Source organism: Neophocaena asiaeorientalis, unplaced genomic scaffold, assembly GCF_003031525.2.
Source record: "Neophocaena asiaeorientalis asiaeorientalis breed wild unplaced genomic scaffold, Neophocaena_asiaeorientalis_V1.1 scaffold272, whole genome shotgun sequence".
NCBI classification, from domain to species: Eukaryota; Metazoa; Chordata; class Mammalia; order Artiodactyla; family Phocoenidae; genus Neophocaena; species Neophocaena asiaeorientalis.
Window position 1 is genome coordinate 317,660 of NW_020175403.1, and position 17,785 is coordinate 335,444.

Below are 17,785 nucleotides of genomic sequence, written 5' to 3' on the forward strand. Positions count from 1 at the left end.
CTCCCCCGTTTCCTTGAGGATAGGGGAGCTGAGGACTTGATACGAGGGGCTCTTGTGAAATTAGTGAGAACTTGTTTGGGCTGCTTCCGGCATGAAGTCGGTTCAGGGGTGTCGGGTCAGCCCATTAGTACAAACTGGGATTTGGGTTGGCCAGAGTTTCCCAGCCTGGAGGCTGGGGGGAAGTAAGCGGTTGGCTCCCGGCGGAGCTCAGAGGAACCGCCGGGGCTGATGGCAGTCGCGGTAGCGGCTGCGTTTGCCTGGAAGAAAAGCTTAAATACATTAGCGCGCTGGTAAAGCTTTTAAGGCCTTCTCGGGAATGAGTGGCTGGGTAATGAGAGGTTAATTTTGTTTGGAAGGGAAGGCTGCGCTGGTTTCCTGAGATAAATGGACAGGAAGCGCATTACCTCCGCGCGCTGGCAAGCGACTCCCAAATGCTTTTTGCACCTGCCGCTTTGAGCGGTGCGAGCCGCGGCTGAGCCCGAAGGGATCGCGGGGGCCGGTTGTATACGCTCGGGTGATGAGCCCCACGCACGCCCCAGGCCCTCTCCTTCCGGGGGCGCAGCGCTTACCCCTGGCTTTGGAACTCTCCTCTCACATCCAGGTCCTGCGTGTTCCGGAGCTCAGGGATCCTCTGATCCCGCCAAGCCCCCTCCACGAACGGAAGGGTTAAGAATGATGTAAGTACAATACACAAGCTGCTTGCCGCTGGGCTGTCGGACTCCGGGCTCCTTCACCCCTGCCTTGCGTAGGGTGGACTGGGGAACAGCAGGGGAGCCTTTACTCTAAAATGGGTTGCGCAAATCGCAACCCCGGGTCTGATTCCTGGCTCCTCTGCCCCCGGTGATCTGTTAGAGACCTCGTGTTAGATTTCTGGAAATGGAGATTCTGTATATTAACAGGGGAACAGTTAAGACATCATGTAAAGGTTCAGGATAAGAAACCACATCTTGTTTAGAATCCATTAATGTTGCTGGCATGTGTTTTAATTCTACCCATTTTGCACGGATGCTTTGCTGTGTCCCCTAATTATACTGTTCCAGTCTCATCTTTTTTTCCCTGAAAACAAAGACGCAGGAGGAAAGAGTACAAGTGGCAAGAAACAGGGTGGATTTGTGAGTTGTGCAAGCTGTCACTTCACGATTTTTTTCTGATTAAAATGTAAAAACTTTTATAAGTCATCGATTTTATGTTTGTGTTCTAGCTCCCTCCCCAGATTTTTCTTTGTAGAGTCTTAAAATCCTCCTTTAACTTGCAGCATACTAGCTGCGGGAGTGGATGCGCTGTAAGTGACCATTCACTACGCTCTTGCTTCCCAAGCTGATTCGGGATCTTGCTAACAGTCCGAATTTACCCCGCCAATGTGTCAACTAGACTAATGTCTTGAAAATAGGAACCACCTTGTGGTTTAATTGTGAAAATTAACATTTTCCTCTAGCAGGCTGAACACTTATGCAGCAATAAAAAGTGAATTGTTAGGCGTATAAATATTAAGCTTGTCATATTTTACAACAGAGGAGCAGTAAAGTGCCTTAGAAAAAATGAAGTTTTTCCTCTAAAGAACAACAGCTCCATTTCAGGACACCAGGATTTGCAGTGACTCGAGGGTGCCCTCTGTTGATAAAATCTAGAGCATCCGTGTACTTAAGGAGCAGGATGTAGGAGGGAGAAGAGGAAAGGCGGGGAAATCATAGAAAATCAGGAGTGAAAAGACTCAAACTAAACTGAATTTGATCCTTAACTCTTGGTTATATGTTTTAAAGTATGGTCAATAAAGTAGGATGCTTCTTTCATAGGGGTCGAATTAAATCTTGGGTTAAGGAAGAAGAAACATCTTACTGTTAGTCTTTGCTAGCAAAATACGTTGAAAGATAGTGTTCACATTTGGTTACTATTTAAAAGACACTTACCAGTATTTCATTAACTTGATTTCATTTGTAATATGTAGTAATTGTAAGAGAGTAAATTTTTGATTTAACAGTATTTACAACACAGTATCATCTAAAAATCATATCAGATAACTCCCCCCAAAATGTCATTTCTCCAGGCAACTCTGAAGCTACTATTAAGCATATTATAGATACACACAAGGTTTGGATTATATCTTGGGCAGTGAAAGGTGTGTTTACCACTTGAGTCATCATAGTACGTAATAAGTAAGTAATGAAAAGTTGCAGTGAAAATAGATAGGCATCCTTCATTAGGGACCTAGTGGTTTGTATAATTCAGAATGCGTCTAATGAGTAAGCTGGAGCGTTGGAAGGTTTGTCCTCAATTATCCTGGTCCATTGATTAGCACTTTTTAACATGTTGGAATATTAACGTGTCCGTGGTTGATACGAAATTCCTAATTAGAGATTCTAAGTAATGTAGCAGGTAGGGTTGCAGACTGTGACTTGGATATCAGTGAATTTAAAATGGCAGCCCTTTGCCGTTTGGAGAAGGGCAAAGACAAGGGCAGTACGAAGTGGCTCCCGGCCTTTGAGGCCATTCTTGAGATTAGATACCACTTCACACCTACTCATAACAAATTAGAACCTATCATCAATCTCACAACATGCTTTCCTGTATCTCCACTGGCAACCTCTTTTCTGGCAGACAATTGGTTTTCCCTCATTTTGGGATCCATTCAATCGCAAAAGTAGAAACCGACCTGCCATTGGGTTAATTTGCTAATAGACGATGAAAATTTGTGGAAAAGCCACTGAGCAACAAGAAATCATGGCATAATTATTCTACACTGCGTTAAAAACTTACTATCCTTATTAATCTAATTACACTGTAGCCGAACACGTTGAAGTTCGCCCGCTCTCAGATCCCTCCCCGCAGCTTTCAGGAAGGGAAATGTCAAAGGAACAAGAACCGGAGCCTCGCACAGCTGCCAGCGAACTCCGCCGGGAGCTGGCGGGTACCTTCCCAGCCTATCCGATTTGTTCCGGACCGTGGGTCACATTCGGATTTCCAACGCGACTGGGTGCTAGCTTTACCAAAAGTCCACAACAGGCTAGGAACGCGGTTCCGCAGATGTGATTGGCTGCGAAGGGACCTGCCGCAAGGCTCAGGGTAAAAGCGTCCGCTTCCTCCAAGGAGCCGTAGCCGTAGCTGGAGCTGGAGGGACAGAATGAGGGTGATGAAAAAGAAATTTTTAATAAAAGTCATGGAGGGAGGTTGAACCTGATCACATTAATTCAAGGAGAGGTCAAAGGCCGGTGCCTTTGTAACGAAGCCAGGACAAAGTTGCTGTCGCCTGTTTCAGTTGGGCGCGAGGAAACAGTAAATCGCAGAAGTGGGTGGAGGGAGAGCAGAGGAGGGAGCCGGAGGGAGGCTGGGCCCGGGCGCGAAGAACAGGACTCGCAGCGGGCGGACGCGGAACTCAAACTACACTGGGCAGGCAGAAAGAAGGAGGAGGCACGGAGGGGCGGGCGCTTTGGGCCCTACGAGTGGCGGGCTGGGCCCAGAGCGTCCGCCTCTCAGCCAATGGAGCTAGAGGGAGGGGCGAGGCCGGGGTGGGGACGACTCGGATTGGCGGGTGTAGGACAGGCAGGGCGGCAGTGAGGGGCTGAGATTGATTGAGAGGTGGGCTGACGCGGAAAGATATCCTGGCCGGCGGTGGCCGCTGGTTGGGGCTTCGTGCTCCTCCTTTTCGTCCACACCCGAGCTCCACGCTTGGTGAGCCCACGCTGGCCGCGGCCAGGGGGCCCGCGCGCTGCAGGTCGGGCCCCTCACTCGCTCACGGTCTTTGTGTCTTCTCTCCCGCCCCTTCTCCCTCCGTCCGCCGCCGTCTCCGGCCGCCACGATGCCACTGTGCCCTATTGCCGCCGCCGCCAACTCGCTCCGCTCGCGGCGCACTGCTCGCTGCGGCGGTGGCGGCGGCCCGTGTTCGACGCGGGCCTGAAGGAGGAAGAAGAGGAAGCGAGGCGCGTCCTCCGGCCCATGCCGCAGCCACGGCCCGGGACCCGCCAAGGCGCCCGCGCCGCCGCCCTCGCCGGAGCCCACGAGACCTGCATGGACGGGCATGGGCTTGAGAGCAGCATCTTCCTGCGCCGCCGCCGCCGCCCTCGCCGGAGCCCACGAGACCTGCATGGACGGGCATGGGCTTGAGAGCAGCATCTTCCTGCGCCGCCGCCGCCGCCCTCGCCGGAGCCCACGAGACCTGCATGGACGGGCATGGGCTTGAGAGCAGCATCTTCCTGCGCCGCCGCCGCCGCCCTCGCCGGAGCCCACGAGACCTGCATGGACGGGCATGGGCTTGAGAGCAGCATCTTCCTGCGCCGCCGCCGCCGCCCTCGCCGCTGCCGCCGGGGCTGAGCAGCGCCCCCGCCCCCGGCTCTGCCCGCCGCCCCTGGCATTGCTGCTTCTGTTGCTGCTCAGCCTCGGGCTGCTTCACGCAGGTATGAGGCGCGCGCGCGCGCGAGGGGAGCCAGCTCTAGGGCCGAGTGCTTTGTTCCCCGACACCCCCGGTCCCGTAGGCGCTTGCCGGGGCGGAAGGCGGCGTGGCGCGACGGGAAAGGCCTCACTAGCCCCTGCCATGCACCTTAGCTGGGCTCGCGGGGCGGCGGCAGAAGCACACCCGCTGACCGAGCGGAGCGCCCGGGGCGCAGAGGAGAGGCCTCTTCCCCTCCCTCCCGCCTTCCCAGCCTTCTGCTCGGACCGTTGATAAATCTCCCCTCCAACAGCCACTTATCAAAGATGTAGCGGGCAGGGGCTGCGCACCCGAGACAAATGTTCCGGATGCTTTATTGCTCTCTGCATTGGTGTTTACTGAAAGTCAGGCTGGGATCAGGTTTCCGCAGCCGCCGCCGCCTCGGTGGGGTGACTAGGAGCCTTGTGCTGCTTCTCTGGAGTTGGGGGTGGCGGCGAGGCGAAGAAATCGCACCAGATGGAAAGATTTTCACCAGAGCTGGAAAACCTGGGGGTTAATCTCGAAGTAACTTAAACTTTTTAAAACTGGGATTTCTTTCATATTTGCGAAGGCTGCTTTTAATTCAGCTTTCAACCTCTTTGGAAAAACTCGTGCTTTGTGGCTAGCCGCGTGTTTTCGGGTTCCAGGAGAGGCTGACAGATGTCTTGACTTCTGGAGGTTTGGCGCTTCCCCTATGGAAGCAGCGGTGAGGAATCTGTTCTTAACGCAGTAAGCCTTCTTCGTTCTTCTTAGCGAAGATGAGCCTTTTAGCATGTTGTAACCTACTTTTCTTTTTAAAATCATTTCATTAACACGATGTTATATGTGAGTTGCATTTCAATAAAGCTGGGGAAAAAATCTAGGATCCTCTTTACTAATAAGTACCACTTCTAGGAGCAGGTCTAGACAAAGAATTTTTTTTATACCGAATTGAAAGATAATTTATCTTGTAGTGTGAGCACACTTAGAGCATTAGGTAAGTTTTCCTTCGCGATCTTTTTGTCCTGTATTTGTAGGACAGCAGTCACAACGCTCTGATCTGGAGAATACTGAACTTTAATGCCACCCAACTGTACGGAGTAATTCTTATTTATTTACTAAGTCATAGCAGCAGTGTTAAAAATCCAGGAGGTCTTTTAAGTAATGGGGAAAAAATGTGGCATTTGAGTAGGCGACTTAATTTACTTTGCATAACTTTGCATTGTGATGTAACAGCTGCATTTTAACACTGTCACTTGTGGAAACAGACCGAGGTCTTAATAGAGAGTGTAAATGGCAAGTTTTACAATGATTAAGGTTTTAAATTAGTGACTTTAGAACCTTAGAAAATAAAGTCAGTTTGCTTATGGTTACATGGAAAAATTTTTATGACGTGTCAAAAAATCTGCTCAGGAGGGTTTTGTGTGAAAAAAATAAGTGTCCATAATGTCAAACTGTAGGTTTCTTGAAATGGAAATTGAAGTAGTAGGCAGGACTGTGTCCCTCTTGACTACTTGGATATCGTTTCCTTTAGTTGCCATTGGGTCCTATAACAGGATTGGAATGTGGTCCTTGAAGATTTCTTCGCTGGCCCATGAAAGGCCTAAGAAGTTGGTTTAAAAGTTTAGAAAATTAAGGTGCCTTAGTTCAAGAACTTGGAATGTGAAACTCCTCTCAGTATCCTAATGTGCTCACGCTGAAGTCGCCATTAGATTCTACCCAGAGTTGCTGTGGTGAGTGATATCTGTGGACAGCTTGTTGGAATGGAGCAGTTAATCTGGTTATAGAAAAGAGGGCTCCTTTTTGAGAGATTTCTTTGAAGAGCAGTGCTATTGAAATGCAGGGGTTGTTTCTCCTCAGAGCAGGGAGCCTAGCCGAGTGCTCTTTACAGATGGGCTACCATATGTTTGGTGCCTGGATCCATATAATTTGCCTCTGCATCCCATATGGCTCTGCATTTCACTTAATTCACTTCAGCATATCTGATTTCTTTTATTATAAACTGGTGATTGGGCTGCAGATTCACATGTGCAGTCCGGACATTGAGGAAACTGTCTTGAATGGTGAGGTCTTTATGTCTGGATCATTAATGAAAGCTATAGACCCACAAATCCCTTAGTAAGTTTCATTTACCGGAATGAAAATACTGTCACATCCTAGATGACCTGATTTGAAAAATAGATCTGTAGCTGCAGATTTTGAATTCTGCCCTTGGGAAATGAAAAGAATACTTTTATTCACTTTTTTTTTCCCCTTAAGCAAACCTCTGCGCTTCCTGAATGGAGATCCAATAGGGGAGTTCCTTGCTTACTCATAGACTTCATGGCCTTCTTGGCTGCATCCTTGAAATTGTTTCTGCTCTGCATTGTCTTGGTATTTTGACAGGAGGCTTACTTTACCGCCTATAACAGGCAAAGTGCGCATTGTCATTATAAATTCATGAAGCCTGGATGTTTCTGGCTGTATGCTGCAAATTAGTCATTATACAGGAGCCTGTGATGGGGCTGAAACTGCTGACCCAAATGCACTTTCTCTCTGTTTAGCCCTCCTCCCTCCCATCATGTCTATTCGAAAAGTCTGTTAGAAACCTCATCCAAAACAAAGGAACCCAAGGAGTTCTGTTTTATGTGAGATTTCTCAAAGGAATCCGCACCCACCTGCTATGAAAAAGCGAGGGGGGGAGGAAGGAAAGGAACAAATAAGGAGCTGGGAATCTAAATTCTGCTTTTCTCTTTCTTAACAGTTGCATCTGCATTTCCATGCTGGTCTTACTTCTGATATTTTATGACTATTTGAAATAATTATTAGTAAGTGTATGCTTGGCTAGATTTTATAGGCCATAACAGAATAGGCACTGCAAGTTTAGCAGAAAGTTCTTGTGCTGTCATTTATATGTTGTCCAAGAACTGTTCATTACTGAGTGATCTTGGCCCATATTTTATTTTCTTGCTTACTGCTTACTGTGAAGCTGATTTTAAAAGAAATACTGTAGTTACGTCTTTTTTTAAGCTATCAAGTACTGTCTTGAGAATCAGGCATTTAGTAGAGATGTGACATGTGGAGGAATGAAAACAGGATTTGAGGAAAGGCACCATGCTCTGGGCTTCATACTAGCTGTTTACAATCCAGCCAGGACAAGGCCTTTAGTGTCCCTTTGTCTTGATTTTCCCATCTGTAAAATGGGTTTAATACCATTTTGGGGGTTGTTGTATTTTTTTGTTCGCATTTTTGCTTTTTTGAGTAAAAATAGTTGAAAAATGATTTGATCTACTTTATAGAGAGGAATTCTATAAATACCAACTTTGGAATGAGCAAACATAGGGACCAAACACATCAAGATGTATTTGATTTTTTTAAGTGCGATTTAGTGATAGCTGTAAATTCATAGCTCCAAAATATTAAAATATTTTAATCTCTTTTACTTGTGTTAAATCAAATATCCAGTCTTGACTATATTTTTCCCTTTTTGGTTTTTGAAATTTAAGAATGGTTGGGGAAGTGCCTTAAGAGGTTGTCATTTCCTACCCTTTGTTTCCCCAGCTGATGCCATGAGCAGAGATTACAGGCTATTTTATTCAGATTTAAAAGCAGTTTACTACTGAAAAGATTAAAATATCTTTCTAAGATGATTATTAGGGTTAGTTTTAAGTCTTTATCAGGTAAATTACTAAATCTTGATATTATCCTGAAGTTTTGTTATGCCTAAATCTTGCATAATTATACATTTAATAATACTCTACTGACTGATTTCCCCCCCACACAATAGATATTTTATGCCTAGAAAAGATCACAGAGTTTACTGTAGAACAACCTACTTATTTCTCATATGAGGAACCTAAGACTTGACATTGAGGCTCCTCCATGGTTGAGAGACCTATAAAGGATGTGCAAGTAATACAAATACGCGTTACAGTTCATTTGTATAAAATTTGAGGTGGATGATAAAGAAAATTGTTTCTCATTTCAGTAATCCTGGTGTTCCCATTTTAAGGAATATAGTGTTAAACTGATTGGTGCACACCACTGACCTAGTCTTGGCGGTTCATTGTGTTTTTTGTGCTTTGAGAGATTTTACAAATTTTTATATGAGAAGCTAGGGGCAAACCATAATTTGAAAACTGACTTTTTAAATAGTAGGGCAGTAATCACATGATTTTTCATTCATTTTAGCTTGACTTAAATCATTAAGTTAATGTGAATTAATCATTAAGTTTATGTGAATTGTTGATTTAGGGGAAAAGTAGTTTATATATACTCTAATAATTCTGTCTCTGGTTCTGTTTCTGGAAAAAAACATAGTTGGTGGGATCACCTGTCAGTGTTATGTACTTTTTGATTTAGTGTACTTTTACTGGTGAACTGTTTAGGAGCTGGAATCCTAGTGTGGTTGATGTTATGGGGTAAGTGAATACCTAGCTTGGTCAAATCAATCACTTCATTTTTTTAAGGGAACATTTACACTTTGTATTGATAGAAACCAGGAGATTAAGTGTTAATTTATATGCAATTTGTTGATAAACATTCCTCAAGAAATGCAGAATAACTTAGTACCTGGATTCTTTCCTGATATTCTTTGCCTATAGCCATAGTAGAATCGGGTAAAGGTGTTTTAACTAATCATGCTGTAATTTAGGAGTTTCCCCTCCCTGAGGTGTGCAGGCTTTACTCGTGATTTTGTGCATAGACAGTGATTTCCAAAGCACATTACTTATGCAGTTTTCAAAATCAAAACAAAGTTCATATCTTTGACTTGGTCTTAAAGCAAAGACATCTTTCTCAAAATCTATAAACAATAGCAAAGTTGATAAAATATTTCATTTATCGTTCCCTTGTAATTTTACCCTAAGAACACTGGGCTAGACTCCTGTTTACTCACAATGGCCCATGCTTTAGTTTCAAGTTAACTAGCTGCATGCAGTGTTTCTCCCAGTGGCTTACTTTGTGAGAGGCCAAGAAGCACAATACAGTCCTATTTCTGAAGGCCTTCTTAAAATAGGAGTATATGAAATAGAACAAACAGTTCCCAGAGGAGAATGTCATTTTCTCATGTAGCTCAGGAAGTTGTGAAGCATTTGAAAAATGTTTGTTCTTATCTTCTTTCTCATAGGTGACTGCCAACAGCCAGCCCAATGTCGAATCCAGAAATGTACCACAGACTTTGTGTCCCTGACTTCACACCTGAACTCTGCCATTGATGGCTTTGACTCTGAGTTTTGCAAGGCTCTGCGTGCCTATGCCGGCTGCACCCAGCGAACTTCAAAAGCCTGCCGTGGTAACCTAGTATACCATTCTGCTGTGTTGGGTATCAGTGACCTCATGAGCCAGAGGAACTGTTCTAAGGACGGACCCACATCCTCCACAAACCCTGAAGTGACCCATGACCCTTGTAACTATCATAGCCACGCGGGAGCCAGAGAACACAGGGGAGGGGACCAGAACCCTCCTAATTACCTTTTTTGTGGCTTGTTCGGAGATCCTCACCTTAGAACTTTCAAGGATCACTTCCAGACATGCAAAGTGGAAGGGGCCTGGCCACTCATAGATAATAATTATCTTTCAGTTCAAGTGACGAATGTGCCTGTGGTCCCTGGATCCAGTGCTACTGCTACAGATAAGGCAAGTGTACTTTTTTCTTCTTTCCAATAACTTTCAGAGTTTGATTCTTCAGGCAACTTTTGAAGTGTGATACAAAAGACCTAGTTTAAAAGGAGCTTCTCTTGGTCTTCTTGGCACGCAGGGTGGATGAAGGATTAAATGAAAATTACTTGGTAAAAAATTTCTCAGTGGAATTCTAGGGCTTAGGTAAAATGTGGGTCTAAATTTAAATAGGCAGTGATATGAAAAATAAAAAGTAAACATTGAAGTTGGGTTCTCTAGGGAAAAGGCAGGCTTGCTTAATGAAAAAAAAAGTTCTTTATTTTTTCAGTGGTGTCATTTTTAAGTGCAGATGTGCGTGGCTCTTGAAGAAATCCATGTTCAGATTTATCAGATGACTGAAATGGGTGTTCTGAATAAAGAACGCTGTGAAGCCAGAGGCAGTAACCCATCAGGAAATTTTATTGGGAACTTGGAAGCTATAGTAAAATGTAATGGCTATAAGCCAGCTTCTCAGTGGCAAGCCCACAGTGGTGTTTTAGTTCCTAACCTAGTGGTGACCAAGGAAGTTAAGAATTGGATATTGCAGAGCAGTGATTTATAACCCCATGTAATCTCAGGATAAAAATGTAAGTCAGCCTGAGGGGAAAACTGACATAGTTAAGTTAAACTTACCCTGTCTAGCTGCCAGTGTATGTGGTTGTTGTTTGTTTGTTTGTTTTAAAGAAACTAATACTGAATAGAGATCCTCTAAGCCAATTTTAAGGCACCAGTGTCTTAGTGCAAGTAGGTGGAGAGGAGCTATGACTGGCTTTCCAGTTGCCAGTCCGAGCTGATTCAGGTGTTAATAAATAAAGCAGTCAAAAAGGGTTGTCCATGAAAATAGCGTCCCAAGTAAGCAGCTCCTTTACCGTCTCCTCCAGCCACAAAATCACACATACAGGTTTTCTCATCTTGCTTGATTTCCTTTGTTTATCTTTTCATCAGTTGGTTTAGACTAAAATATAATTGACAGGGAACAAGCTTTTATAATACTTAATGACTGTTCTTTTGATTCCAGGACACCTCCCTTGCCTCCAAACATATGTGGCATAGTTATTAAGTGAATTTAAATTACTTTACTTCACATTTTGTGGAGGGAATTTTACAGCACCTCCAGAGATGTATGGAGACACCCCGGGGGTGTCACAAATCTAAGATTAGAAGTCATTGCTCTGAACAAAGACTATTACATCGATCTAGACATCTTAGGGGAACTTAAAACTATTTACACTTCAACTCCCAATAAAGCCCAAGCTTACCTTTCCAAATCTTATATCTCAAACTTTTCTTCCTCTGTGTTTCACAAGTATGCAAGTAATTTTTCCTATCTGTATATTAAAATATGTATTTGCTGTATGTTATGATATGAAGTTAGTATAATTATGAAGTCATAAGACAAGCCATGGGCAAAAAATCCATCATTATTGCAGTCATAGGATATAAAACCTGGGAATAGTCTTTGGAAAGACATAACACTGAAAATTCAGAAGACAGTTCCATTAGGAATGTAGAAAATCATCAAAATCATTGTGTAAATAATTGAGGACTTGGAGCGGTATCCTTCAAACGATACTTTTGAGATTAATAAGTGCTGTGTGCATGGGAAAATACAGTTGACCCTTGAACAGCATGGGTTTGAACTGCACCAGTCCACTTACATGGATTTTTTTCCAGTAGTAAATACTACAGTACTACACGATCCATGGTTGGTTGAATCCTTGGGTGCAGAACTCTCGATACAGAGGGCCAGCTATAAAGTTACATGTGAATTTTCAACTGCACAGGGGTTTGCCCCTAGTCCTCCTGTTGTTCAGGGGTCAGCTATATTGTTTCTTTTCACAAGCCCAAAGTTTTGATTTCCAAGCCTTCCATCCAGTCACATGTCACTTCTGTTTGGTGTTCAACCTTTCAAAATTTTATACTTTTTACTGATCATGTTGAAAATATTTGGGGACAACTGGTTACCTTATGAGTATTAACATTATATAAATGGAATAGTTGACATCGAAGGACTTTAGATCATTCTATTTCAGTTGTGGTTGAATCCCTCATAGTTTTTAGCAAATAAATAAATACAATTTGTTTTCTCCCTCACTTTGGTAAGGATCAAAGATTTTACCCATTCCAGAAAGGAGAGGGGAAAAATTATCCTCTAACATAAATTCAAGCAGACAGTGAGAATGTTTGGTCTTTAATTGCACTATTGGAAAGTATTTCCCCACATCTGGTGACCATGCTGTTCAGCAACAAATTACTCTCTGACCTCTAGTAGTTGTTTCTTTCCTTCTTCTTTTTGTAACTCTCTCCAAAGCCCCCAAAAGCATCTGGAAGGTTACTGTTGAGGCCTGTCTCCATGTTGGTATGGCTTCTGCTGGTGAAACCAAACAAAGGCCTAAAATTTTGCACTGCAATTTCCTTTTACCAACCCAGGGCCAAAATGAAACCTTTTAAAAATTCTAAGCAATGAAAAAATGATGGCAATAAAAATAAAAACAATGAGACAAAAAAGTACATAAGAAATAAGTTCCAAAAAAGATCTGATTTTTTTTCCTTGATGTCTACTGTCATACTGTTTTCAAGAAACCTTTAAGAAGAATTTTTTATATGAGTCCCAGCTTTACTGAGACCTTAAATACATACATAGACCAGCCATTGGATAACCCAGCACTGCACATTGCGGATACTGTGTCATCCTGTGGTCAAGCATTTTTAATGACCTATGTGCTCAGTGTCACTAGATTTAAAGACTGACCAATGATGTCATATCATAGAGGCTGGCTGGTTGTGATGCCAAAATTATAGTATTTAAGCAAACATTCATTTCACCACCTTCAGCACTAAACTGAAGCACTAGACTCAGGTGTTTTGCTCAGGGAAGTCCCTAAGGCAACTCAGTCCTGGTAACCTGGCTTCTTAAGCAAGTCATCTTCAAGGCTGTCTTTGTGAGCTCTGCCTGCCCCTAAACACCCACGTTTCAAACCTCATCACGAAAAGACAAAGCTTGGGGGGAAAAAAATCTAAACTACAGAGTCACCTGTATACTCAAGGGGTCATTTATTAGCTAAGACTTTTCCTTATCCACATGGCAAGCAGTGAGTGTAGGGCAGCAAGACCTGCAGTGCTTGACAGTTTGGCCTCATCTTCCCTTGTCTACTTTCTCTCCCCGTTCCCTGGGAAACGGCGGCCATGCTGCGTGCAGGTATGCCTTCTCAGGTCCACTGGGTTTATGTCGTGCCCTCCACCAGCCTGTTGGGGATCCCTTCCCAGGAGTCTGTATGGTTGGCCACCTTGCCAGCTAGATGTGTTCCTAAAGGGGAGACCAGGGCTATTTTTTCATCTCTCCCCGCCCTGGGGCTGCCAGGGTTCCTGGCACACCTGCACACCTCTGCTGAGATCCATGTCAGCTCTGGGCCACCTTCTACACCTTTGGCTGTAAGGGGCAGCTTCTGGCCTGCAGGCACTCTGCGGGAGAGAGATGAGAGAGGCGGCAGGCTTAGAACTGGCAGCGCTGGCTACATGGGAAGAAAAGCAGTTTCTGTTTTGGGCTGGGGGTGGGGGAGGGGACACAATGCCAGTATCTCTCCTGGGCCTCACACAGGTAAATAACCAGGTCATCTGTGGGGATGCTGGGCTTCTGTACCTTCTCTTCCACATTCTCTTTGCCAGCCTCTCAGCCTCAACTCCTTTTTACTTCATTCTGTGCATCTATGTATCCCTGTTTATGTGGATTTAATAAGGAATTGTATGTGCCCTGATTACAGGTGATTTTGGTATAAATTATTTTATGAAAGGATTCTGCACTTTACAAATGTATTCCTAGTAACATGTCTTAAAAGCACCAGTCTCTCAGGTGCATTTAAAATGATTCCTTTAACCAAAAAATTTCAAGGATGAATTTATTACACACCTAAACAATGGCAATATTTTAAAAAATTATTCTGTACAAATAATTGGTATACCTTTGCTTTGTTTTTCCTTTTAATGTAATCATGTCCTTTCTCATCACTCTAGCTTTTGTATGCTGTTCTTCAAACTCAGTGAAACAAAACTGCAAGTAGGAGGGGAGATTGAGATGACTGCAGGTCCTTTATAGATCTTCACATTTTTCTGTACTTCATCCTTTAGTGAGAGAAGGTGGTTTACCTTCATGCAGTTTGACTTTGGGGAAGAGGTGTGTTCTTTGTGCTTGACCAAGCCGGGTGGCTGTTGAACAGGTACTCTGAGGTGCCTTGTAAATTCTTGCTGCTGCCATGGGCCACCAGCTCCCAGTGACCCCATGGGCAGTAGCTTTCAGTGCCTATCCAAAGCATGGTAAGAGACCCTGTCTTTGAAAGTCCATAATTATCCCTAAGTCCTGAACTCTAGCTGCTTTCTGGGAAATTTCCTGAAAACTTCCACTGGTTGATGATACTAGAGATACAGGAAGACTTAGTCCCTTTGACCCATTCTTGCTTACTATCTTCATCAAACTGTATAACCCGAGGTGTTCCCTGATGATAAAATACTCTTCACTTGTAGGGTCCTAGAGCATGATTGGATCCTGTGCTCCTTTCTGATGCCCCTTAGCATGAACTGTTGTTCGACAACCAAATGTGGGCATGTAAACCAATGTTCTGGGTCATTCTCTGTTGGTTACAAAATCAGAGCAGACGCGCCTGCATTGCAGAGGCTTTCCACTGTCTTTTTTAGGCATATCTTTGGATCAAGGTTTGGAAATCTGTCCTCTCTTGACCCTAGGCCTAGTGCATTTCTTTGTAGCCAAGTTTTTGTAACCAATTATGTTTTTAGTATCTTCATGGAGACAATGTGAGCTACACAGTGGTGATCATTCTTATTTTTGTGGACTAAGGAAGTGAGGAGACCTGGGTGCAGGTCTAGACCTAGCAGGCTCTAGAACCCTGGCTGCCACTGTTGAAAGGTTATTGATCTTTGATTTAATACCAGAAAGCTTTCTAGGGAATTTGACCATCAGTATGCTTTATCCTTCCCTCTGCCAGATTGTGTTTTGAATACATGGACACTGTGCTTTCGTGCAACATTGTTACAGAAGGGACACGTGGCAGTTTCTTTGAGAATATAGAGCCCTTTCCTTCCAGAGAGCACATGCTGTCTTGCAGATACATTGTAACTAATCCTTAAAATCTGAGGTTGCTCTTTGTTTTGTTACGATTATCTGTTATGCAGCTAATTCTTGCCATCTTTTTAAGATTTGCATCTTGTCATGGTCCTCCTTGTTTTGCAGAAATGCTAAAAAAAAAAAAAAAAGTTATAACACCAGTTGAGGCATATTGCAGAACAGATGGGAAAGAAGTTTGCAGTTGTAGCTCCCAGCTCGTATACTATATTCATTTCTCTGATAAAATGTATAATGTGGTGCTGCATTTGAAACACCCAGCATTAAAGGGCCTATTGTGCATGGGAGATGCAGAGGTGAATGTTGTCTCTGCCTCAGTCTAAGCACATAACTAAACTTTGCAGCAGTCAGTGGAGAATTGTGGGGTTTGTGTGGGGGGAGGAAAAAGCCATTTGCAGGGTTTCTTCTTAGAACATTGGTGGCCCACATTATAAGCTGGTTCCAAGTGCTGCGAGTTGTCTCGGGTGTCAGGAAGGACCAGGAGGTTGGGCCAGAGAGATGGGCTGCTGTACCCAGGGCCTGACTGTCCCCGCTGGTCACCATCACAGGTCAATGTTCTTACTCCTAGGATTTGTCACAGCCTCCCTTTTCACTTCCCACTGTTCAGGTGGCCCCTCACCTGCACCCAGGTCTCCTCACTCCTGTATACCCTAGCAGGCTCTAGAACCCTGGCTGCCACTGTTGAAAGGTTATTGATCTTTGATTTAATACCAGAAAGCTTTCTAGGGAATTTGACCATCAGTATCACCAGTTCTTAGTTAAAATCATTTTTTCAGGGTTCTATCTCATCTTTAAGACACATGAAAACATGTCTTAGATAACCTTATCCTCCCTGAATTTATTTATTGTAGAGATAATATTGAAACATTAAAGAATAGTTTTTAGAAAAGCAGAAATCAGCTATAATTGCAGGTGGTAGTATTCCTATTTGTCCTTTTCTGTTTCCTGCATAGCTCTCGTTTGTACTGGATTGTAAGGTCTCAGGCCCAGAAACTATTCAGCTTTGCTTCATAGAACTATATGAAACTTCGGATTGCCTGGAGGTAAAAGTATATGTGGGCAAAGGAAGAAGGAAAAGAAGGAGAAATTATTAGCTCCATGATGTATCTGTAAGTGTGAAAGATCATTTTGTAAGGTGAAAATGGGCCTGCCTTGTTTATTCTTTATGCTGTACTTTCCAAACAAGATACACCTTTATATTGTTCATACAGATTCATGTACTCTGGGTAATGAGTCTTTTATCATCTTTCTGTTCTCTGGAATAGAATGAAGAAACATGGAAGATGTTAGTGGAAACTGTCTAAAAATGTAAAAAATTTGTGTCTGTGTATCTTGTCAGTTTTATATTTTGAATCTCTCTGTGCCGCTCCCTCTGTGCCAGATGTGGTTTGGAAGGACAAAAAGGACCTTCGTAATCCCCCATTTATAAGTGAAATTAACCCAACGCCTGCCTGAGCCAGCCAGGATTCCATGCGAGTGCTGTGGGCCTCTACTCCTTTAAAACAAATCCACACTCCTTCATAGTTTAAGCCAGAGGCAGGAGGCCAAGTCTGATGCACAGCTGAGAGTTAGAACTTGTTTTTCTGTCACATTTCCAAATGTTTCTCTCTGCCCTGTTAAATTTTCTTTGAGTTAACATTTTGAGAGGAAGGGGCAAGAAGGAAACATTGGATGGTTGGTACTTTTTTTGTTGGCTTCAATTAATGCTAACCAAACAGTTTCTGCCTGTGCGGAATGTGGGATAGTTACCTACAGTGTTGAACAATGAAAAATGCTACCTTACCCATTTTGTCTTTATTTGTTTTGACTGTAGTAGAACTTGCTCTTCCACTGTTTTGAATTTTGTGTTCTCATGGGTGGGGTAACTTCAGGACTTCTTAAACTGCTCAGCTTGTCAGTAAGTAATAACTAACAAGAATAGCAGCACCCGTCTAAGATGCAGAATTTAGCTGGAGAGCCTTGTAGTGAAAACATGATGCTGTCGGGTCTAGAAAGAACTTCAGGTGAAGTTGGGTCTGTGGAGAGAGGAGGTCTGTATGTCCCAGTTAGCTGGTTATTTTAAGAGCTGGAGCCCAAAGTACCTTTGCTACTGCTGGTGGGTTCTTTCAGTGTTGGAACTTAGTATACACACTGTGGATAGAATTGATGTGACAGCATTTAAATACTAACTTCCCATCTGCTCTGCATGTGCTCCTGAAAAGGGGGTCAGGGTTTAATCTTTCCATCTAAAGGTGTGCGTGAGTACACACATAAGCACACGTGTGCATTTATGTGGTGTTCATGCTTTCCCCGCTCCCTGCCTCAGGAAAATGAAGACAGAAGGATATTGTTTTGTAACTTTCCAGTTAACTGGCTTCTTGGAATATATGGTCACTGCCTGTAACCACCTCGTTCCTGGGCTTTGCTTTTTTTTTTTTTAATACCCCTGGGAACCTGCAGTTGAACCTACAAGTGACAGAGTGTGAGTGTATTGTGGAGACCTTCAAGCCCTTTTGCTTTTTAAATCACCAAAACTGAAAAATGATCAATGAGACTGTGATTTCCTAATCCCCATTGGTTTGGAAAACAGCTGTGCTGAACCCTGGCCCTGTGCCCATCCCCCCCCCCCCCCCCCCCCCCCCCCCCCCCCACGCCCC

The 17,785-nt window shown here is 43.8% G+C and overlaps 1 protein-coding gene across 1 annotated transcript in view; it reads left to right on the forward strand.

The window, feature by feature from the left end:
- Window positions 1–4,195: 4,195 nt before the first annotated feature.
- RGMB (repulsive guidance molecule BMP co-receptor b) overlaps window positions 4,196–17,785 on the forward strand; it is a 22,888-nt gene continuing 9,298 nt past the window's right edge. Inside the window, exons 1-2 of the mRNA XM_024766963.1 lie at window positions 4,196–4,388; window positions 9,486–9,994. Of these exons, the coding sequence (XP_024622731.1) occupies window positions 4,241–4,388; window positions 9,486–9,994 (657 nt within the window). The 5' untranslated portion in view covers window positions 4,196–4,240. The remainder of the gene's footprint in view (window positions 4,389–9,485; window positions 9,995–17,785) is intronic.